The 24243-nt window shown below is 45.0% G+C and overlaps 1 protein-coding gene and 1 long non-coding RNA gene across 5 annotated transcripts in view; one reads left to right on the plus strand and one right to left on the minus strand.

The window, feature by feature from the left end:
* Positions 1-8414: 8414 nt before the first annotated feature.
* LOC148401566 (uncharacterized) lies at positions 8415-11524 on the minus strand. The gene is made up of 2 exons (XR_015854487.1): positions 11327-11524; positions 8415-8788 (listed from the first exon to the last, which is right to left on the minus strand). It is a non-coding gene; the product is annotated as an uncharacterized LOC148401566 (long non-coding RNA).
* The window catches only part of zeb2b (zinc finger E-box binding homeobox 2b), a 49035-nt gene continuing 36309 nt past the window's right edge, over positions 11518-24243 (plus strand). For 2 of the 4 annotated variants that reach the window (XM_088362591.1, XM_088362604.1), the window contains exons 1-2: positions 11518-11904; positions 12835-12985. In XM_088362591.1, coding sequence (XP_088218717.1) covers positions 12913-12985 — 73 coding nt within the window. In that variant the 5' untranslated portion in view covers positions 11518-11904; positions 12835-12912. The remainder of the gene's footprint in view (positions 11905-12834; positions 12986-24243) is intronic. The other 2 variants (XM_088362583.1, XM_088362597.1) reach the window with 1 other exon arrangement.

A 24243-nucleotide genomic window follows, 5' to 3' on the forward strand; every position in this document is an offset into this window, starting at 1 on the left:
TTCAGGCCTTGCTGCCAAAACAACATTTTGCTGAGTTCATCAACACTGCCCGCTGCAAAACATGACGTGCAAAACTGCACTTTTTACAGGTGAATGTTTTTTAAAACCCAATCGGTAAATTTAAATGAAGATTTGACCGTATGAGCAAATCCTCCCCATCAACGGATGTGTAAAGATAAGCTCAAAGATGGATTAACTTTTTGGATTTAGCACAGCTTATAACAAGGGTTGTGTGAGGCGAGTAGGGAATCGCCTCACTGTTACCTATGACAGTTTGAATGATGAGGGCAAGTTAGTTTCACGTCAGACCAGTCTTTTTTACTACCGTATTTTCTGCACTATAAAGCGCACCAGATTATAAGGCGCACCTTCAATGAACGGCCCATTTTAAAACTTTGTCCATATATAAGGCGCACTGGATTATAAGGCGCACCTTCAATGAATGGCCCATTTTAAAACTTTGTCCATATATAAGGCGCACCGGATTTTAAGGCGCACCTTTAATGAATGGCCCATTTTAAAACTTTGTCCATATATAAGATATATACATTTGGCCCGCAGGCCGGACTTTGGACACGCCTGCTGTCGTGGCTCAATATTGGTCCATATATAAGGCGCACCTGATTATAAGGCGCACTGAGAAAATTGGAGATTTCTAGGTGCGCCTTATAGTGCGGAAAATACAGTATACTATACGCTTCATCCACAAGAACATTATGCAAGCTTTGCTATGTGCACTGGGCAAAGTCATGCCTTCCCAAAGCCACAATGTTGAAGAATGTTGTTCCTGCGCGTGTGTGTGTGCCTGTGTGCGTTTGCAGAGTACCAAGCAATGAAGTGCCACTTTATTTGCCACTGAGTCTGGAATAAGCAGCACCATCATTACTTTGTAAGCAAAGGCAAATTAGAGATCTGGCGACCGCTTGGACTTCCTGCTCGGCTATTTGAGCACTGAAAGTTTGTGAGAGTTTGTTTAGTCGCTTCCACAGGGAGCGGCTGACATCTTGTTTGACATATGATGCCAAGTGTGTCAAACTGTGTTTTGCTTCTCTTGTGGGTGTGAAGGCATTAAAGAAACTCAACCACTCACACTCACTGACAAATGGGCAGGTAGACACACACAAACACACACACAAGGCCAAAAAATCCAAAAGTCACGACAAAATGTTTTTAAGGAATCTGTGCATCATTTTCCACCAACAGGTGCAGCGGCTGATCAAGTTGCAACATTTTTTTTTTTTTTTTCCCCATTCTGCTTCCTGCCTCTCCGCTTCTGGAATCAACGCCAGCGTGAGCGGCTTTAGTGGCATTTCTGACGTGAGGGGCTGAGTTGACGTGGGGGAAGCAGGGATTGACTAATAGCCAAGCAAGGTACACTAATCTCCCATGGCAACATTTGGTTTACCTTAAGCTGGAGGGACAGCTGTATTAAAAGCAGGAATTATCATAATCAGTGGCAAGCGCCTCCTCCCCGCTTCACCTCTCTGCATATAAAACTTCCACATTAGGCTTAAGAGTACAAGGGCTTAGTGGCTGCTCGCCCTACATCTGTCTTCCCACCGCCACCAATCAGGAAGGTGCACTGAAGGGGGGAGGGGAGGTCCGACATGATGGAGAATTAGAATAGTAGAAAGGGAGCAAAATATGACGATGAGGCCGGACGCCGATGACTTCTTGTTTACGTGGCGTTTTTCTTCTTTTTCGAGAGTTCCCCTCCATTTCATTAACTTTTTCCTTCCAGGTGGTTCCGATTTTTTAGAACGGTTTGACTTTACTGATTGATTTTATTGACGGACCGGCTGGTTCTAGTTAGCGCTTGTTCACCTGTACGACTCCAACATACATTATGCACAGGAACAAGCGTCGGAACATGACTCGAAAACGTGTTCTCGCCGCGGCGTACACGGCTTCCATCCAGTTTTTTTTTTTTTCCTCCTCCTCCCTAGCTCCGAGGCCCTCGGCACCATAAATCCGACTGATTACTCCGCAGCCCTTTTGCTTGACTGCACCTTCACAATCAGCTGTGGCCGCCAACAATGAGGCCCTGATGAATCAAACATCCATGGCATTAGTTTCACCTTGCTGCCCCTTTCCCATGCGCCGCCGCTTCTTTGTCAGGCCCCGTTTGATGGGAAGGACTACTGACACCGGCTGCACCTATTGACAGACGGCTCTGGAAAGACAGCCGGAAAGTTGAGGCTCCTCCCACTTTTTTTATTTTGTCCTCTGCTCACAAAGGTAAGTGATGAAATCGGATTCGCAGAAGTTTTGATTCCAGTTTTGGTACTTTATAAGACAAGAAATGTATTTTTGTGATTATTTTGGTCAGTTTGTATCTTGTTTGTGCTTGATTCTATAAAGTTGCAAGACAATGTTTGTGTGTGGCTGAAATTGAGTGAGGTATCAACAGTTTACCTTGTGTGTGGCGTTGATCTGCTCAGCCACACAACACCATTAAACCTCCAACAGGAGATCAAACCCAAGATGTGCTGTGAAAGCGTCGGGGGCCACTAACAGCCAGTATGGCTCGCCACAGGCATGAAGGACAAAATGTTGCTGTGCCACTGGAGGCTGCGCGTAATGAGACCCAAACACTGTGTGCGTTTTACAGTCCATGCATTTTTTTTTTTTTTCCCAAGTCCAAATGCAACTGATGCCCAGTTTCATTCCGCACCGACAGACCTGTCCATACGTGCGTGACAAGACTGCAAAAAAAAAACATCATTTAGTTGGGATGTACTCGCTACTAAGCACATTTGATGGAGTTTGGTCAAAAAGTTAAAGAAAAGCATCTTAAGATGTGAATGGGAATGATGGAAATAAAATCAGGATCAAATTGTTACCACTGTAAGACCTCTGCACAGGTATCGTTTAAAGTAACATTTTCAGATTCCAAATGACAAGTTTCCAAAAAAATAACTAATAGATATCATCCATTTAATGACCAATACTAAAATAAATTGATATTAATCATATATTATATTATTTGTAATATTAATGTTTCCTTAAATTATAATAAATATAATTTTATAGTTTTTCTATTCAAGTTTCCATCAAATGGTTGAGCTGTTCCTTAATGGTACATAAAAAAAAAATCTCAAAACCATCAGCATAAGAGAGTTACAAATTTGATTTCTATTTGTGAGTGAAGGTAACAGTATTTTTCTACATCTGTCTGTTTATTTTTATGTGCCAGTTAGTGGGTCACGTGATGTGTGAAGGTGGCATGACAACAATGACTCATGTTGGAAGGACTTTGCAGCAACATTTAATGATGATATTTAGAGAGGTGATGTTCAAAAAGACTCCGTTGAAAGAAAACAAACACAGTAGATGGTTTCGACCAAGGAACAAAAAGAAAAAATATCTGCTGAATGATTGGACGATTATACTTTGAACACAGGCATGCACACACACACACACACACACACACACACACACACAAACACATTTGGAGAGTATCCATGAAAAAAAAAAGCCTCTTTGTTCGGGATGATGGCTCGCTTTTAGTCCCAACATGTGTCCGAGTGGGACGGTTTAAATCTGCCCACCTGTCTGCGCACTAATCCAGCCTGTCTCATGCTACACAATTAATTAAAAGGCCACGATTAGTAACCGACATTCTCACTCATATTTACCTCACCGCCATGTTTGAAAAAAATAAAAATGCTTAGAAATTTATAGAAAAAATGTCAAGCAAATTTGGGCTGTTGAGACAGACACCACCTTGTCAGCATTTTCAGCGGAATTATTGAGATTAAGAATTATCGAGATGCTATCTGTTGTATGTTTGTGGCAGAATGGGAATAATGAGCGGCAAATCTGGATTAGGTCATTCGCATCACAAGAGGGAATTTATTCAAATGATTATTGTGAGCTGCACAACAGGGTGATGTCACGCCACCTTGACACATGTACGTACACACACAACACACACATGGGATGCCCATCTGAGTCTGTGTCTGTTCAGATTTACATGTAAACACTTGCAAAATCCATTCTGCCAAAAATGTGTGTGTGTACGGCGGTTACAAAAGCAGGTTATGGCGGTGCACAAATGACACGGTGCAACAGATGATGGGCATTATCCCATCAACCTGCTGTTTCTGCACACACTCTGTGCTCCCTTTGAAAGGACAGCCGGTGTGTGCGCATGTGTGTGTTGAGTGGTTAAAAGTAGGAGGGGCCGGGGGGCTTTCACACACTGGCACACTGCACCTGCCACCGACAGCCTCTCACAACAAGGCAAACTTGCGCCGTCCGAATGTTACTATGAGGGTCCATCAGACATAATTCATGGTTACCTCTCACATATGATGCTGGAATGTGCTCATAAAAACAATTGCTTTCATTCAGACCACTCAAACATACTCAATAGTGAATTGTTACTCACAGTATTGAAATGCTCTCACACATACTGCCCTTATAATAAAGTGAAAGACAAATTTCATTTGTGCTTGAAAAGTGAGTGAGAGTTTCAGTTAAGTGAGTGCGTGACCGTGTATGGGAATTTCAGTAAATATGTCCAAAAGTGTGGAAATAATTTTCATCAGAGATTCTCATGCTTATGAGAGCATTTCACTAAGAGCTAAAAAAAAATGTGGACGTGAGAATGTTTTAACAACACAGACAGTAATTGTGTGTTAGAGTAATTCAGTAGAATGTGTGAATAAACTTTTAAGACAAAATCAAACGTCTATGAAATTTTCAAGTGTCAATGAGCCATTTCAAAAAGGTTTTGCATGGTACGATTAAGGAACCGATTGCGGGAGAGACAAGGCAGGAATGCGGGACGTACTGAATAAAATGATTTCATAAGAACAACAAAAAGCTAACAACGCGCTGCTCCAAAGAACAAGCAAGACCCAAACGCAAAGCGACAACAAAACACACATCGAGGAGACCGCGAACAGAACCAAAGGAACCAGGGAAATAAATACAAGCCACATGATGAGACGATCAGGAACACCTGAAGACGCAAAGTGTTGGAGGGAGCTGATTGGCTAACACGAGACACTTGATTGACGCGCACAGGTGGAATCAACGAGAAAGACAAACCACAAAAAAAACACACACAAAAAACCCTAAATATCTTCTAGACCAGGAATTGCTCATTACGTCGATTGCATGACATTTAAAAAAAATACATATATATATATATATTTTTTTTTCTATTGGCGAGATTCCATCCCATCGCTTGATTGACACACAGGTAAGCCTGTCCGGAGGCAATCACGGTGAGCCGCACATGCGCAATAGACAATGAATACCCCCCGCCCCCCAACCGCAGTTTACTTAAACCCGACGCCAAAGCTAGCAAGCTAATCAACGCACGCATGGTAAGTACTCGCTTTTTTCGTATAAACTAAAGAAAGTTTATGACCATCAAAAGTGTTGCTGGACCAAGTAAGAAGTCAAAAACTTCTCACTTTCATACGGAATGGGAGTTGGACTTTTTTTTCACAATGTCATTTGAAGTCGGAAGATCTTTGTGACTTGGTCATTTTGAAAGTAGCTCGCGAGCTGAAAAAGTGTGAGCACCCCTGTTCTAGACAAAAGACAAATCATGAAATGTCTACTTTGTGAGAGAACATTTCGGTCATGAGCGTCCGAGCGTTTCAGTTTGTGTGTGAGAGGGAAAATAAATCAATATAAAAAAATACTATATATTATATATAATATTATACATATTCTAATATAATAATGTTCAAAATAAATACATTTATGTGAAAGAATTTTGGTGGCATGTATGAGAATATTTCATTTATATATAACAGAAAAGCACTTTGCTAATCCTGTATGTGTGAGAGCAAAATCAATTTCAGACTACATAGATTAGCAGATAGTATTTGGCAACATCAATGATCAGTTAAAATATGATCGAATAAACTGCTCAATCACGTCATTGATTGCATTCGCAAAGGTGGAAACTCACAGCAAATTTTTAAATCATTTGTTTTATTAGACCGGGCCAGTCCCAATGCCAAACGTACGCTGGTTATCGTTATTTTTATCGTTACTTGCTAATCGGCAATCGGCTCTGGATCGTGTAAAACCTGGTGGTGTGTGTGTGAGCGTGTCACTCGAGTCCACTCGAGCGACCGTTTCCTAAAGTTGAGCTTGCCAACGCGGGAAGACAGCGACAGCATCGCCAATCAATTCAACAAGGAAGAGCAATTTCCATGTTCTCGTTGTTGGCCCGAGCTTGGCTTTGTGTTTCGCTCCCGTTACGGTGACTTCCATCCCGGCGGTTGGTAATTGTTCCCAAAATTGTTTATTTCACTCTTCGTACAGGTTTTGCACTCACAATTTGCACCGAAGCGAACTTCAAGGGCTTAATAAGATGTTTGACAAAAGGGCAGAAAATCGGCAAACAGCAGACACACATACGTGCCTAATGGGTGTGAAACGCACCTCGCCAGAAGGTTAACTTCTCTGCCTGTAAATTGACGCCCCCCACTCCTCTCTCCACCACCTTTGCCGCCAACAATAGGCTCAGCGGTGCCCTGGTGATTGCCTCTTTTCACATGGAAATGGCGACCGGGCCGCCTCTCGTCAGCCAGGTTCCCCTGAGCGGTGTACAAATGACAGTTTACAAGGCGATCTGGGATGGATTGGAGACAGCCGCAAAAGGTTGGGGGGGGGCGAGAGGCAGTGAGCGGCATATTTTTCTCTTTTTAGAACAAAGTGACATGTAAATTAGCTTTAAGAGCGCCACTCAGGACGCTGATGGCACCCTAATTGTCACAGTCAATTGTGGCCAACAATCTCTCGAGTCGGCACAGGCTGCGACAACAAGGCCGCCATCAAAAGAGGCGTCGTACCTCGGCCACGTGCGTGCTTGCGCTCGTCTCGTCTACTCGCCCGCTCGCTCGGCAGGAAGCGCTCGAGCCACTTCTATCAACATCCCTCCAAATCCTTTGAGTGTCGGGATAACAAACCAACGTCCGGTCGACCGTGACTCTCCCCTCCCCTTGACCTCTAACCAACGGATTAGCCCGGCTTGAAAAATATATCGAAAATAATTCAAATGCAAAATGTGAAAACACGCAAGACTCCGGGAGGCATGTCGGAGAGGTCACGAGTCGAAAGTTTCAGAGTTCATGAAAAGATGTTTGCTTGCGAGCAGCTCACCACACCATTGTGGGCGGAGCTATTCGTTAGCTCCGCCCTGATTTTTACACCTGATTGTTGTTATTGCTCTTTTTTGAAGAGGAATTGAAGTCAAAAATTTTCTTGGCAATAATATGTATTCTATGCGACTCCACTATAATATAATCTAATCCCCAATTTGTGATTAATAATTCATTTGTGGGATATGAATGAAGCAGCAAAATGCAGCCGTTTGTCACCATCATCGCAGTGCCGGCCGACCGGGCTCACGTAATGACCAATCACGGCTCAACTGTTTTCTGGCTTGGGTCATGTGACCTTGGCTGATTTTTAGATTTTGCTGCTTAAATCCACATTTTACAAACGCAGTTGTATATTGGAAATAATTTTTTAGACCTGACTTCAGGCGTTTTTTTCCCATCTGGTTTAAGATGCCAAATTCAGATTTTCTTTTGTTAGGGTCAATAAATTTTTAAATTTTAGACTAGCCTTTATCCCCAAAACTATTTTTTGCACAATCCAAACCATTTTGTCACTTGTATTGCAAATGTATTGATTGCAGTTTTTCTTCCTTTGGCTATTATTTTCACATTTAGATTGTCTTTTTTTTTTTTTTTTTGCCCATTATTGCAGCATTTTAATTTTTAATGCTTGATTTCTTCATGGCTTAATGCGCTTTTTTCCATTTACGTCGCACACATTCCTTTGCAATCGACGGGATCCAAATGAGGTTTGTTCCGCCTTGGTCCAGGTCTGGGATCCACTGAGTGCTAGTATTCTAGTTTTGCAACCAACTTATTCCCTGAGGGATATTAAGAGGAATTCTGCGGAAAATATCAAATGTGACTCCCAAGAACGATCTTGATTATTTTCTTATCCCGGCTAAATGTTTTTGCGGCCGTCGAGCGCAAATGTGGGACGAGGTTCCCGCAAATGTACACTTGTTCTTTTTTTTTTTTTTTCTTTGTGTCCTGAGAGGATGTGCACTCGTATTAAGAGCACGGCAATATGCAAATGAATGTTGAGATGAGAGATACAACAATTATTCAAATGTTTGATTAATTATTCAGCGGAGACACTGTCAATTATTCATTGGGGCAAGCGATAAAGTTGTGCTTTTTTTTTTTTTTCTCTGCAAGTAAAAAGTTTCCTGGCGGGATCTATCAGAGCCCGGATCAGAAGCTTTTTTTTATTTGTCAAATTGATTCTTCGCAACATTGGCTGCTGATGTGGTGGCGAGCGGGAAGGTGTTCCTAATAAAGTGAAGTCCAGTTGTCAGTAAAGGTCTGCAGAGTGCAAAGTTGTTTTAAATTCTTTATTGACTCAATCCAGCATCGGTGGCTTCATTTCACATGCGGATGTTTGTATCCGTGTGTGTGTGTGTGTGTGTGTGTGTCAGTGAATAGCTGAGAAGATGGCAAATCAATAGCTCTCCAGTGCAAACATTTGTTTGTGCCCGGGCTAGCTTGTTCTTCTTCTTGTCCTCGCGAAAGGGATCAGAAAAACCCAAAAAATGCTAACTCTTCATTTTAGATGTCGGAGGAGCCCTTACACATCACACGGCCCGGCCGTCGCCTCCCGCTCTTTAATTGTCCGTCAATCTCGACGTGGCGTGGCGTTGGCGGCTATCAGAGACCAAGTCAGATGGGAGCTGCTCGGTTTGATGTTGGCAAAGCTGCAAGAGACGCAAACAAGCACAGTGGGGAGATGAGATGCGGGATGCCCGAGCTTTGCTGCAGACTCCGCCTACTCTACTCATAAAAAAAAAAAAAAAAAAAAAAAAAACAGATCCGGGCCTTCAGAAACCAACGAGGTCAATCGACATGTCGCAGGTCAAACTCTCGCCGCTTTCCTTCTTTATTGCTTTACTGTAAGCCACAGAAAAATAAAGAGGAAGTCCACATGATCTGTTTTGACACGTGTCTCATGATATCCTCATGTCAACTTTTGAGCAGCACCCTTCATGATAATGAGATGAACTGAAGATAAAATCTCCATTGTGAACTTTTTTTTTCCCGAAATGTTGGTGCGGCTGCTACATTTGTAATTTGGTAGCGGAGTGGTAGTCGAGCCCCGTGTCGGCGCCGTAGCTGCCGCAGCGTCTTTCTTTGGCATGTGTGCATGCATGCAGCATACAGCAAACAAACCTTGCATGAATTTATTCATCAGCAGATATCACGCGCTCAGATTTGTACATTTTGCTCAGTTGAGTGCAGCTTTGACATCAAGAGAGAAAAAAAATAAAAATCTGCATTTGTACCTAAGCAGGAATCCATATTTTCTTCTGAGCACTTGTTTCCTGACCTTTGACCCTTTCAAAATTCATAAATGTATTGCTTTTTTGCTGTCATCTTGTTCCGCAAGTTCAATTTCAGCGGCACCTTCTCAGTTTGGACCGGAAAGTATGCAGCTTTGTACGACACACACAAATACAGCGCACACACACACGTACGCACACACAGAACAAAAATGAGGATTATATTTTGATTTTCTGCCTCCAGGCGCATTGAAACTCCCAGCGTCTATTGATTCAAATTGACAAAATAAGCCATCAGATTTCTTTGCTGCAACGTCGTATTAAACAAGCAGACAAAGAATTCACCTCGTAATCACACTTTGATAATCAAATTTACATGCAGAATAAATATTAAAACAGTAACGCCCCCCTCAATTAACTACATATAGGCACTAAACACACCGCCTCCCCCTAAAGGTCACACACACGTACACACACACACACGCACACACACACTTAATCCTTTTACACGCTGAATATGCGGCCCCACGCACAAGAGCCTGCGTGCGTGGAGAAAAGCGAGAGCTACCACTTCAGGCCCGCCTGGATGAATGCATCTGTGGCCGTGTGCGCGCGCGCGCGCGCCCGTGTGAAAGTGCGCCAACCACGCCGCTTCGTTTACATGCAAATACCCCAACAGCAAATTACGCGTGGCAATAATTCACCCAGGAGCTGATTCACTTTCCACCCGGGGTAAATGACCGGCCTTACGTCACTTCCGTCACACCACAAAAGTTGGCTGGAAATGAATTCAACTTACCCGTTAATAATAATAATAATAAAAGTAATAATAATCGTAATAATTTTAAGACTCAAACTTAATTATACTTTTTTTCTGCTAATTAAACAGCATCTGAGTTTTCGTTGATGCAAAAAAAAAAAAAAAAAAAGAGGAGGGGATTGATTGATGATTTAATTAGCCATCCAGTAGCGACCTGCAAAAGGAAGGGACACAAAATAACCCTTCATTTGCTTAGCCAATCAACTCGCTTCGAGGGCGGGGCTTGCTCCCTCACTCCATCCCACTGTGGTGTGTGTGCGTGTGTGTGTGTGCGCGAGCGAGAGAGAGGGAGAGAGAGAGAGAGAGAGAGCGGCGCGCGTTGAGATGGTTGACTTCTTTAATAAATGTGGGGTTCATCCTCTTAAGTGGCCTCCAGAAGCGAGAATCACTCTAATAAAGCTCGAAAATGTCGATGATATTCGCATAATATTCCTGCAGGGACTCGTGCAGCTCCGCGGACACTTTACGTCTCTTTATGTCACTTTATGTTTTTCTCCCCTCTCTCTTTTTTTTATTTCTTCGATCTTTTAGTGCCACAGAGCTATTCTAAAATAGCCTGTATGTGTCACTGTTGGAATATAGTTCGTCATTTAAATATAAAAACCATGATTATTTTTTTTTGCTTGATTTTTATTATTTATTATCTAGTGCTAAAAAATGTGCAAATGAGTAAAATGCAAATTTACCCCCCCCACCCCATGCAATTTACACGTAAGTTATGTAGATATACTTGCATGCAGTGCCAGGATTTTCAACTCTTTTGGTAAAAAATTAGTAAATAAAATTACAAACGCATGGCATCTTAAGCATCAAATTTAAAACGAAGAGTCCAAATATTAACGTTATTTGTTAACACCCACACACAATTTTTTTAGAGTGAAACAGTTCAGGTTTTCTTGAATAATTTTCACAGAAACATAGTTAGACACTCACAAAAAGATGTTGGTACTAAATTCAACAATTTAGCGCACAAAATTGCTACTATTGTATTATACAGAAAAATACATATTCCGTAAAAAAATTGCACATTTGGGCGACCGGCCAACGCTTTGCGGTCAATGAAGCGGATCGAGAACGCGCACATCTCTGCCCAAAACACCAAGTGTAAATAAAAATTTGCAAATAAGAATCCTTACGTGGTTGCGGCTGGCGTGGACGTGCCTCAAGTTTTTCCCCGCGCACACACGCGCGCACACATCACACATGCACACAAACTCCGCGTGGACATAGTTGGTTTCACAGTGCCAAAGAGAAGGATGCAGAAAGCGAGAGGAGCAGGAGGGGGCAACAAGAGCGTGTCGGGGGTGGGGGTGGGGGGTGGGATAGAGGAAATAAAAAAAATAATAATAAGTTGAAGCCAGAAGATGCTCACGTTTGGCTCCCCTCAATTATCCCCTCCCGTGAAGATAGGTGGCGTGCGTTTCAGGGGGCTTCTCCTCCGTGTGCACTGCAAAGAAAAGGAGGTGGAAAGAAAAAAATGTCATTAGAAGAGGCGGAACACGTCAGTCCCGACCCAGGTTTGTTTCCTGGAGTGGGTGTAAGACATCAGTTGTAAACCTGCCCGAGCAGGACGCGCGCTCCCTCCCTCCTCCCAACCACAAGCAGGCTTTATTTCTAAGGCTTTATTATCACCGCTGGACCGGAATCCGCTCACCGCCGCGCTCCGGTGTCATCGGACCAACACACCACTGTTTGTTCCCCTCACAGCAAGCAGGTACGTTCGGCGCACTTTTTTCCCTTTTATTCGCTCTCAAAACTGACGCGCTCCACTTCGCGCCTCACTTGGAACTTACCTGCGCAGGTGGATGAGGTAGTTTGAAAGGGGGAGAAAAAAAAGAAAAAGAGAAATCCATGCATGCGCAGAGGCGGTCAGTGGAGGCTCCTCGTAGCCGGCACCGGGCGCTCTTTGCCCGGCGTTTTGCCCAGCGCAGCTCCGCCTGTGCTCGGAGAGGAGCAAACGACGCTGGTCCGCCCGCTCGGTCCACTTTGTGCCCACTCGCGCCAGGCTGCAAAACAATTGACACGTCGTTTTCAACTTATTTGCACATATTTGATCAGTTAGTCCCACGACAGTCTTTTAGCTTTTCTTTGTGCGCAATTTACGCATTCAGCGCAACCTGGTTTTCATGCATTTTCACTTGCGTGTTTTCTAATTGATTTGCTATTTGCGAAAGCTGCGCGCGGCGTAAACAATGCAGTCGCAGCAATTTGTTCAAAGTTCCGTTATACTTTTTCCTCGTGTGTGTGCACGCCCGTGGAACTCAGTTTAAAAACGGCCTAAAATATGATGAAGGTGCTTCCCCCCCCTCATTGTCGAGTTTGAAGCCACTACACAAGCTGTTACTTGAACAAGTAAAACTGAATAAATAAAACAAAAAAATGAGGAACTTTTAAAATGAAATTATTTGAAGCTTAAACACAATCTCGGGTAAAAAATGATGTGTGGGTTTTTTGTTGATTTTTTTTATCCTCCCTTGTTGTCATCATAATCTCAGAATTATCCCAAGTAATTATTATATTTTATTTTTCTCATTGTCTACACCAAAGTTAGTTTGTGCGTCTGTCTCGCAAGGCTAACACTGTCGCGGCTCTTGTTTTGTGTGCGTGTGCGTGCATGTTGGTGTGTGTGTGTGTGTCCCGTCAGAGTGAGACGACAAACTGAATCCACGCGTTGGGGTCCATGCGAGCTGCCGTCTGAGTGAGCCCACACGCGCACTTCTAAATGAGGCAGGAGATGATGGCGGATGGGCCCCGGTGCAAGCGGCGAAAACAGGCCAACCCCAGACGGAAAAACGGTAAGAGATCATCCGCTCCGATCTTTCCGCCTCGCTCTGCTGTTTGAGTCGTCGCCTGCTGAGCGCTCCAGTCGGGACCGTTAGTCCGCTCGGGGACAAACCCCACGCCCGCCCGCCTGCCTGCCTGCCTGTGCGGTCTTGTGTGCCCACTCTTTTGGGGGCTGTGTTGTTGAGGGAGCAACGAGCAAACTTGTTGGAAAGTTGTGTCGGTGTCGACGGGCCTGCTGACTGGCACGAACCCGTCCGTCGTGGGGTGGAGTGGAGTGCTTGTGTCTAACGGTCACCCGAGTGTGGCTGATCCCTGGACACGCGCGACTTGTGACTCCGTTTTTGCTTCATTGCGCGTGTGGGTGTTGGATTTTTTATTTTACATCAGGCTACTCTTGTATGTATAATTTTTGGGCGTAATTTTCTTTTCAATTTAATTTTATTGTCAACCTAAAATGATCGGTGACGCGGCTCGTCGCGTGCATTGCTGGACGTGACGGTTCGACTTGTCGTCTCAACTCGGACACTAATTGGCGCGCTGGAGGTGCACATTTATTGCTTTTCTTTATCCATTCGAGTGCGCACTTTCCCACAAGAGGCAAATGTGCTGTGACATTTCCTGGCCCCGTTATTCCTGATTATTCCACACATACACACTGTGCGTGTGTGTGTGTGCGTGCGTGCTTGCGTATTTGCGCGCGCGCGCGTGTGTGTGTGTGTGAAACATGAAGGCTGCCATGCAGCTGCTCAGACAAGCTTTGCATTTTTCTTGAATCGAGACTTGTTAATTGTATTAGATTTTTATAGCAACGCCGACACGGATTCTTTATTTGGATCAGGTTTCATTTATTGATTTGCTGGATCGATGCTAGGAAAACATAATATTCCTCTTGTGAAAAGCAGCAGCTGGCTTTTAAATATTTATTTATTTAAGCAAATATATATTTAGAGCTTGTTTAGTAGCACCTTTTTGTTCAAATGAATATTTTTTTTTATCACCCCCCTTAATGTTAAAAAATATTCCAAATAATTTTCACACATTAAGGAGGAGCTCAGTTTTTTGAATCGCTTGTGAAAATAGTTGCATGCAGTATTTTGAATAATATTATATGACATGTAGTAAGTTCCCTGCTTGATGCCCTCACCGGCCCCTCCCTTTCCGCCCCCCCCTCCATAGTCCCCTGGGAATCTAGAGTCTTATTGGGGTTTGTGTCCTCCCCCTGACTGAGCGGAGGACTAACCCGGTCTGTTCCGCCGAGCCCGGCTCCGAGAGCACCGTCAGAATAAGACGAATCAAACCCAAACGTGCGTGGTGTCGAAATCTTGGCGCGATTTCGAGAAAGCGGCTTCATGTGTTCTTTTGCAATTTATTTTAGGGCCTGTTTGTGGCCAATGTGATGCTTTTTTTTTTTTTTTTTCTCCAGCCATCCAGCCAATTAGTATTAATGAGGCCTTTGCTCACTAAGTTGTCCAAGCGATGACATTCTCATCCAGATGACTGTTGGCCTTCAGGGCTGGAGGTGGCACACGGTAACGCTCTCTGGCCAGCGTGTCATGTGATATTTAGACACAGCTCGTCACTTCCTCTTGCATGTCTGCGCACAATATTCCAAAGAACACACACATAGCCAAAGTTCGGGCCCGGTCAGGTGCGGCTCTTCCGATCCAGCGGTGAACAAACGTGATTTTCCCACCGGACGACGGGCAAATCTTGTGATAACCCGGGAAATATGTTTTATATTTTATCGCCCTCTAAATCCTGCATTGCCCTCATCTGACTCATTCCTGATTTCCCGGTGTGACCTTTGACCTTTAATTGTCAGGATGTCCCCTTGGAACTGTACTCAGATTACATAACAGCTGCAGCTCAGTAACGCGCTTTACATGTAGTCTGAATTACAGCGTGTGTGTGTGCGTGCGTGTGTGTGTGTCTAAGCGTGCATTGAGTGTAACACAATGCCACATTTGTGCCAGTCCAAACAATTTGTCCATTACAATTATTCCGCAGTCTTTTTAAAGTTGTGTGGGAGAGAACCGTGAGCGTTTAGGGAGGAAGGGGGGGGCATGTGGGAGTGAGGCAAGGTACCCCCCCCACACCCACCTCCCCTCTCCCTCAAGGTAGAGGGGGAGGGAAGGAGGAGGTTTCGCAGGCCGCTCGCGGACAATTGATTGTCAGCGGTAATGTGTTTCATTTACATGTTTATACCGTCAATAATGGCGGGGGGTTGTCCGCCGCGCCATTCAGCGCCGCCATTCCCATACGGGTCGCCAATTGTGTGCAGCCTTCCGCTCCTGATGGCTTCTTCTAGCGCATACAAGCAGTTCACGGCCGCGTCTGCGTCCGAGGGATTATTCTGTTTGAGCGAGTGAAATAATGACGGCGAGATGTTCCGGGGCCCGCTGCGACGGCGCCGTCGGCACAAACGCGCCGTTGTCACAGCCCGGCCGAGGTCAGAATTGTCCCGTCACCGGCAGCGTGACACCTTTGGATTTCTTCTTCCCTCGGCCGTGGTTTATAAATGTAAATATAAAAAGAGATTTGTGAATACGTCTGCCGGGTGGAAGTCGAGCGCACGGCAGTCTTCTTCCCCCCCCCACGTTAAAAATTGAATCTTTTTTTTTTATTTGATATTTTGTCATTTTCTCATTTTCTGATGTGACATTTTGTCTTCATCGTCATCTCTTCTGATTTGTGTCCTAGTTCGGCAGCATGTGTACACATGCGTGCATAGTTGCTCGCACCTTTGATAAGACACATAAAAGCAGGACGCACACACACACACATACACACACACACGGACTAATGATCATCTCCTCCATCCTGGACATCGGATGGAAGCTTTTTATCCTTCCCCGAAAATAGCCGTGAAAAACATTTTCTGACCTTTTTTCTTTTTCTTTGCCATTTTTATTTCTTTTTATTTCCTTTGCATCCTCGACCACCGCGCTGGTGTGAAGACGCGTCTTTTATTTTTCGCCCCCCCCCCTCCCCCTTCCCCTTCTCCTCCGCCTGGCGGCCAGAGAACCCACACTCGCAGAGGCACCGGCGGGCCGGACCCCTGACACGGCGGGTCTTTGGAATGCCTTAGGTACCATTTCACTTTGGCTCACATCAATGCTGACCTGAATGCCTTTCATATCTGATCCGCCGCGTCTCTCCTGGTAAACATCCCCCAGGGGGAGAACAAAGAAAGGAGCTCCTCTTCTGCTGCTTCTTCTTCTCCCTCTTAATCACAATTCAGCCCCTCTCGCCGCCAGCAGCAGGGCTGCACATTTGCATTCAGCATCAGAAAGGGGGCCGAGATGAAAAGGGGGTGGGAGGGGGGGAGGCGATGGAGGAAGATGAGGGAGGAAGGGGTGGCTGCTGGAGAGAAATAACTGGGCTGTTTGTGCTTGTTTGTTGCCGGTCCCCTGGTTACAAGCCTTTTATAGCCTCCCTCCTCTAGCGGGGGCCCGGGCCCCTCCTGACACACAGATAGTGTTACGAGATGGCGTGCTCGCACTATTCGTGGACACCCGTCCGCTTCTTGAGAAGAAGCGGTGGGCCGGAGCATCCGCGAGCAGGTGTCGTCTGGTTCTTGCCGGGGGAAAAAAAAGTTGGGAGCCGCAAACACCGGGCAGGTGTCTCGCAAGCTCCTTGTGTAACTGATATCTTTATCGGCAACCTCCCAGGCGGGGATGGATGCAAATCTTGAGTAAAGATGGGGAGATGTGGGATTTGGTCGGGAGTGGGGGGGGGGGGTCATGTGATATGGATTTCTTTTTACCCTTTCTTTTCCTCACACAGAACTTTTTTTCTTCTTTTTGGTTAAGAAGAAGGATTATCGGTACACCTTCCCTCCCCCTCCTCTTCCTCATGGCCAAGCTGCGCAGGATTTAGGCAGATTTACTTCAGCAAACACCTTTGGACACTGGGGGTGGTGGTGGAGGGGGGGGGGGTGAAGGAGAAAGAGTCTGTTTGCAAAAGGGCCCTTTTGTTCTGGGAGGTTCTGGATAATGCCTTACCAGGCAGCCATGATATTAACCCCTGCTTTGGAGGGACGGGGTGGCTGGTGTCGGGGGGGCGGGGGGGGCTCTTAACACACATTGGCAGTCAGTGGCCAAAGTGGCAACCAGGACGTTGTGATTTGGTGGCTGGTGCCACTATGGACTCTTCAGCCACGGGTTGGACTTAATGTCCCGCCTCCTTGTTTTCTTCCAAAATGCAAATACCTGCACGCCACCTTTAATGCCCGAGCGCCGCACGATGATGCGTCGGCAAATATCACGCCTCATTTGAGCCAAGTGACAAGTCTTTACGAGGCCCATCCGGCCGGGCTCATCCCGCTGCCTGTTTTCAATCCGCTGATGTGATTTTGACGACTCGACTTTTTTAGATTTGAGCTTATCCAATCGTACGTAAAGGTGGAAGTCGGCGCCGTTCGCCACCTTGCTAGCGGATGCTATTTGAAGCGAGATCACTTTGCTCCATTATTCACCGCTCGGGAGCCACCTCGCCGCTCGCCTCCCGTTACCTTTCTCTAACGAGGCCTAGCCCGCGCCGCCGCGTGCCCTCGCACGGAATTCCGAGGCGTTATCTGGCTTTAATTGCGGCCGATCGCCAAGCGAGATGAACAAAATTAGGTCGTTTTGCGGCTGCACGCATTTTTCTAGCTTTCATCTCGCCCGCTGATCAAGCGGCCCGCTAACCGGAGGTTGCAGCCTAAAGAGGAAATGGTCAGAAATTACACGCGGCCTCTCTGTTATTCAAACATACAGTTAACCTCTGGCAAGAGTGAGTCAAGGAGAGATGAAACGAGGAGGGGGGGGGGAGGGGTGCATCACCCTTTACTTTAAATGTCAGCACACGGACATGTGCAGCAAAGTCGAGCGTGGCAAAAAAAAAAAAAAAAGTCAGAGAGGTGAATTTACGTGTTAATCGGTTGTGACTGGATAGGGAGCCCCCGCCCCTGAACGCCGCTCGTCCCGCCGCTGTCAGAGGCAGATGTCAAACAAACACCTCCTCAGGTAGCGGGGGGATAATCACGCCGACAGGCCCGTCGTCCGCCGTCGTCCTGACAGGCGGCTCACACGGCCGAGGAGACACTCGGGCTTGCGTTTCAACGAGGCCGAGGCAGCCATGCACGCTCATCGCAGAAAGTGGAGAAATAGGTTCATATCTTTTGGAGGACCAATCAAGGTTGACCTTTGGCACACCTGATGAGCTCTCATCTTCCATAGCCAAGTGGTTGGGACTCACTGATGTTTGTTCTCCAAACATTCCTGACTAAAAGTTGGGACTTCCTAATTACTGCTACCGCCAGCCCATATCGAGCCCCCCCCCCCTCCGCAATCTATATGCACCCCCAGCCAAGAGAAGCTGCGTCCTTATCGTCCGGCATTCCTCAGATAAATTGCAGTGTTATTCTTACGACTTGACGAGGTCCTCCATACTTGAATTTGAGGTCATTTTATGATGGTGTTAGGGCACTACGTTCTGATGAGCGCTTTTTATTTTACGCACCAAATAACAAACCAAAGGTGATAGACACAAATTGTGGACTGTACTTTCTGTTTTTAGGCAGGAGCTGGAGTATTTTTAAAAATTGCGGAAAACACATTTGTTCTGAGGCATTGTAAAGTTTAGATTTTTTAATTCATATTTATTTTATTTGTATCTTATTTATATTATATGATATATATATACACACATATATAATATGAATAAAATATATACGTATATATATATATATATATATATATATATATATATATATATATATATATATATATATATATATATATATATGCATACTGTATATATATATAATTATATGCGATCTGATCCTATACGTTCCAAGTTTTTTTTTTTTTTTTTTAAATGATATGTGGCTATAATTAGCTTGAGAGTGACATCTTAAAACACGGCGCTGACTGTACAACAACTATTCTGGTCCTCTAGAGAAGGAAGGAAAACACACGCAAGTCATGTATCTGCTGTGATGTTATGAAATATTGAAGCTCACAGTTCTGTAATCACGGCGAACTCAACTGCACCTTTCAAACGTTGGAAATAAAATCGAATTGAAAGAGTGCACATTTTTCAAATTGAAATTTAAAAATTGAATAAAATAATCACAGTGTAGAAATAGAAAAGTCAGATTATATATAAATGACATTGCAAAGATGCAATAAAGAATTTTCTGACAAAAATTCACATAAATTATCGACGACAATTAGATTGACGAGTTTCATCAGTATTGTGACCAGTTTTAGTTTTCTGTAAATAAATGTTCAGTTGGCTTACCGATAAAAGGCAAAATCTGAGAAATTGATAATTTCTCATTGATTACAATTTTTTTCCAAGCACTTCCTTTCTTGGGCCTCTTGGCATTATTGTCGGCATAATCTCAAAACCTTGACCCAAAGAAGTGAGACACGGCTGATGGGAATAGATGTGCAGGTGGAGGTATTCCTGTTCCTGCTTTCTTCATTTGTCTGCAAGCTGGTGAAGTACCAATCACAGTTTGGCTAATGTTATTATGTTTGCTAATTAGTTGCAGTGACTGGCAATGACTTTTCAGTAATTAAAGTCATGAAATATTCATTTGTGCTACCTTTGCAGTAGCCTTCTTTAATTGTCATGCTGCACTGGCAATTAATAATTTGGCACTGCCCACTTTTGGGTGATACTTTTTTTCTGCTGACTCAGGACTTTTTTTTTTTCCCTCAACTTTGTGCATTTTGTGATCTTTTTTTTCAATGTTACTCAGCTGACTGCAGCAGCAGACTAAAGCAGATTGGTCGCCAGACAGTCGCAAGAACGACAGACAACCGTTTACACCAGGGCTCTTTTTTTTTTGTCAATTACAAAATGGCAGACGCTTACATACTTTATTTAACATGTGTCGGCCAGCTTCTCCCCCCCCCCACCCCGCTGCAACCCCAGAGGGAAGCAGATAAGGATTTTTTGATGAAACTTTTAGTGAGTCTGGCTGCTCCACTTCCACGTCACAGACAACCCCCCCCCTCCTCCGCCCCCACCTTCCTGCTGCCATATATTGTTATTAAGGTTTGCGTGGGAGAGGCGAGGGTGATTATGTTTTTAATTTCAACCCCCTCCCTCCTCCCACCACCTGTTTGCAAATAATTTAACGGCTTCCTTCCTCTCGGTAGTCCGCTTCATCTTCTCACGACTCGCGTTGCCTTCATCTTCTCCTGTCATCATCATCCTCTTCTTCCTTCACCCCTCCCTCCCCCTCCCACTGTCTCCACCCCGCCCTCAGCTTTTTTTGCGGGCTGACGGCTTGATGGCCGTTTCGACAGGCCGCCATTGAGGTAAAGCAGTGTGACGGCAGAGTTTTGTTAAGCTCAGAACAAAGGCTTGGAGATGGCGGGCCGGGTCCATTGTCCCGAGCGCATATTGGCCTCTTTTGCAGGATTTAATGCTCTGTTTACCTCCAGCCAGTCACCGCTAATATTCAGAGAGGAGCTCCGGCCTGTTAGATGCACTTCAGGGTGACGGAAGGGAAGGCAAAGTTTTATATAGCTGTGTGTGTGTATGTGTGTGTGTGTGTCTGGACTGTCCCCTGCATGCTCTCTGGACAAACTGAAAGCAGTGCTCAGTGGGATTAGAGAATGAGTGTTGTTTCGGGGGGAGGGGGTCATTGGACTGGACACAGCACGGAGGGATTCTGGGAGTTTTTTTTTTTCGTCGTGTTTTCGGGCAAGTCCAGTTTACCGATTGTGTCAAAGTGGCTCTTTTAAAGAAAGAAGGAAAAAAGGGAGGACGGCCGCCACTTGCAACTCTTCAGGGAAAAACCATCCCATATAAACTAAAAAAAGGCGCCGTGGTGGTTTGCCTTTGTTTTTACATTAATTTCAAAGCTACATTCCAGAGCCGTAAAGGCGGGCGAAGGCGCCGTCGTGGAACCCAATGTTACTTTGACGAGCACATAAAGATCGGGAGCCGGTGCCAACGGAACCCATCTGCGCCTGAGAGCGGAAGACTTTGATTGGTTGTTTTAAGGTCAGCGCTCTAACAAAAACCCTCACAATGATTGACAAGCCGCTACGCTGATTGTTTTGAGGAAGAAAGACAGTAAATCCTCTTCCTCTTGCTGTGGTAATTAAAGGGTTAACCGGATCAAAGAATCCCAAGAACTTGGTGTTCCCCCCCCCCCTCTTTTCTCCCCCTCCCTTAGCAAAACAGTTACAAAATTACAGCAGATAAGAAGTGAGCAGTGTTTATGCAATCAAGCTAACGAAGAAACAAAACAATTTAATGCGGGAAAAAATCATCATTCATCTGCATTATAATTGCCTCTCTCTCACACATCTACCAACATGCTTAATTAAAATTGTGATTAAATGCGGCTGCAGCGCCTGCAACGACACACACACACGCACACACACACACACTCGGCACCTAAACAGGTGCTACAGTTTAAAAGTAAAGGGAAGAAGCTAATTAGCATTAGAAATTGTCAGATTGCCTGCAAGAATTTGCGTTAATTTCACTCACTGATGAGGTAATTTATGGCGGGTGGGGGAGGGGCGTGAGGGTGATTACCGCAACACACACACACACGGCATGCAGGTGAAACTGTTGGCTAAATACTGAAACTTATTTGCCACACACAGCAAAGCTCGGAAGTTATTTGGAAATTCGGTGCACGTGGCTCACACACGACCCAAATGTTGCTTCTTCACAATCCAAGTCAAGGAAAACACAACACGAAACTGGTGGCTGGGATTTTTTTTCTTCTTTTTTTTTTTTTCCGATGGGAGCTCCGCTCGGGATGTTGGCGGCCGTCCTCGCTCCCACTCAGATTTTCCAGAACCTTCACAGATACTGCTGATCTGGACCTCTCATGTTCACAACCCCTAGTAATTACCTGTCATTGTACATCATTATAGTTGGCGGCGCTGGAATGTCGGATCTGGAACGAGACAGTCAGCCAAACCTTTCCACCATCTTGGGGGGGAGAAAAAAAAACTGGCTGTAGAAAGTCTCGCTAGAGCCACATTTCTTATGACGGCTGTTTGTGCCAGCAAACATGGCGCTTGTGTTTTACAGTGTGGTATAAGAAGCTGGGGGGGGAGAAGGTTAAATCCAATGGGAGGCGAGAACATGGCGGCAAAAAGTTCGGAAAGTCCAGGAGTGAAACCTAAACCTCCTCGTCATCACGACTTTTATTGTGATCTTATTTTGGGTCATTGTGCATCACAAAATATGCACAGCAGAGTGGACCTATTTTTTTTTCCCTTTAGGGATTATTATCTGTAAAATAAAAATAAATAATTTAGGAGATATTTTCCAACAGAGCCGTTTTCCTTCAGTCACAGCAGAGTTCCTTCCCGATTATTTCATGTTGTCAGCCCCTCTCGGAGACTCCCACTCCCTCCTTCCCTCCCTCCCTCCTCCCTCCCTCGCTTCTCATCCTCGGAGCAGGTCAGCCAGTAAGTGACAAGGTATTTCGCTGTTTTGTGAACCTTTGCCAGACTGATTGTTCACTGCAAGTGTAGTGTAACTGAGCTGCTTGTAGCTCGCCCAAGTGTGGAAAATAAGATCGAGGCTGATTTTTTTTTTGCTTTCACCGCCATTGAGCAATCCCCCCCCCCACCTCCTCCTGAGCCCACCTCACCACTTTCCCTCTCGGCTCCACTGAGATAGTAAAACAGATATCTAGACTGGTACGTCTATTTATGTTCCACCTGACAGGCCGCCGTCTCCGTCCAACTTTTACACTCACGCCGCGATGATCCGTGACCGCTTTCGGCCACCGCGGCCACGTGTTGAGTCACTGCCGACATATTGTAAGTCATGAATTGCTCTAGCCAAGTGTGTCATAATTCACCGGGATTATTATTTCTGCTTTGGAAGTATTATTTGGATGTATAGTTTGGTTGTACCCCACGTGAGCCGGGACCGATATTCTTGTCGGTAGCCATTTTTGAGACTAGAAAAACCTGGATTGGGGTAGAAATTTTATCCACTCCTGGTTAGAATTTGTTGGGATTAGGTTGCCCTAACCCAACTCAAGGCCCGCGGGCCAGATCCGGCCCGCCACATCACTTTATGTGGCCCGCAAAATCATGTGTGTCAATTCACTGTTTCTTGTTAAAATACCAGCATTAAATTTTTAACAACAGTGAGATATTGGATTTATAATCCTAACTTCAAAATAAATTAGAAAATTGTTGACCTTTTCTGTTGCATGTATGTGATATCCACCCATTCATTTCTAGTTAAGTCATTAAGACCGCCATTACTCCGATGCGGCCCGCAACAAAAATGACTTTGACACCAAACTCTTTTAAAATTGTTAACGATGAATTTTTGCATATTTTCACAATCTACCAAGGAAGGCCTATATTGTATTTTGAAAAAATGCTGACACGGATTCAAATGAAGACATTCTATTTTGGAATCCCGCCATTTTCAAATTCTTTTTCTGATCTGTGTGGAGTACCTGTTGTGATTTTTATGATGATAAGTGTTTCTGCCAACTGGATATAAGAGATAATATTATTATAATGGCTGGAGCTGCCCGACTGGTGTAACAGATGTGTAGAGCTGCGCTTTGCCTCCTCACACACAGTGGCGTTTATCTCGCAGCAGATGGAGGAAGCCTCTCGTGTGTCGTATTAAAAAACTCTACCTTGTTTATAGCCCCGGGCGCAGTGTGGAGACAACCGTGGATTTATCAGACAAAATGCTACCTTAAGTGTCTCCCTATGATTCCGACATATTTTTTCTGTCGGCCCGTGTGACGGGATGACGGCGCTTAGGTGAAAGGGAGATGACAACAAAGCGTGTAGGGAAAAGCCTGGTGGAGAGACGGAGAGGGAAAACCGGGGGCGGGGCATCGCTAAAATTAGTACGGCATTAGAGCGGGGGCACGAGGGGGGGTTGTGGAATACACACACACACAAAACAAATAAACAAAAAAAAAGGTTGAGTGAATTAATGTGCGCATAATGCGAGCGCGACCTGTGAAGTATGCCAGGGTTCCTCAGGTAACAGGATTACGTGGGCACATAATTGATCCATTCAGGAGGGGGAGGGGGGGGGGGGGCTCTAAAGAGGCCACGGCTTTGGAAATGCACTTTATGGCAGGCATTCGTAAATTCAAAGGAATCAATACGTCACTTTTATTACATCTCGGAGCCAGATGGGCGTTAAAGGCAGCGCTCATCCTTCCTTCCCGACCGAGCGAGCTCTCCATCACACCTCGCCGGCTTTTGTCTTGCAGCGTTGGCACGTTTGTGTACGTTCGAAGCTAGCA

The sequence above is a fragment of the Syngnathus floridae genome, chromosome 2 (genome assembly GCF_059516105.1).
Source record: "Syngnathus floridae isolate MCC-2025c chromosome 2, RoL_Sflo_1.0, whole genome shotgun sequence".
Classification (NCBI taxonomy): domain Eukaryota; kingdom Metazoa; phylum Chordata; class Actinopteri; order Syngnathiformes; family Syngnathidae; genus Syngnathus; species Syngnathus floridae.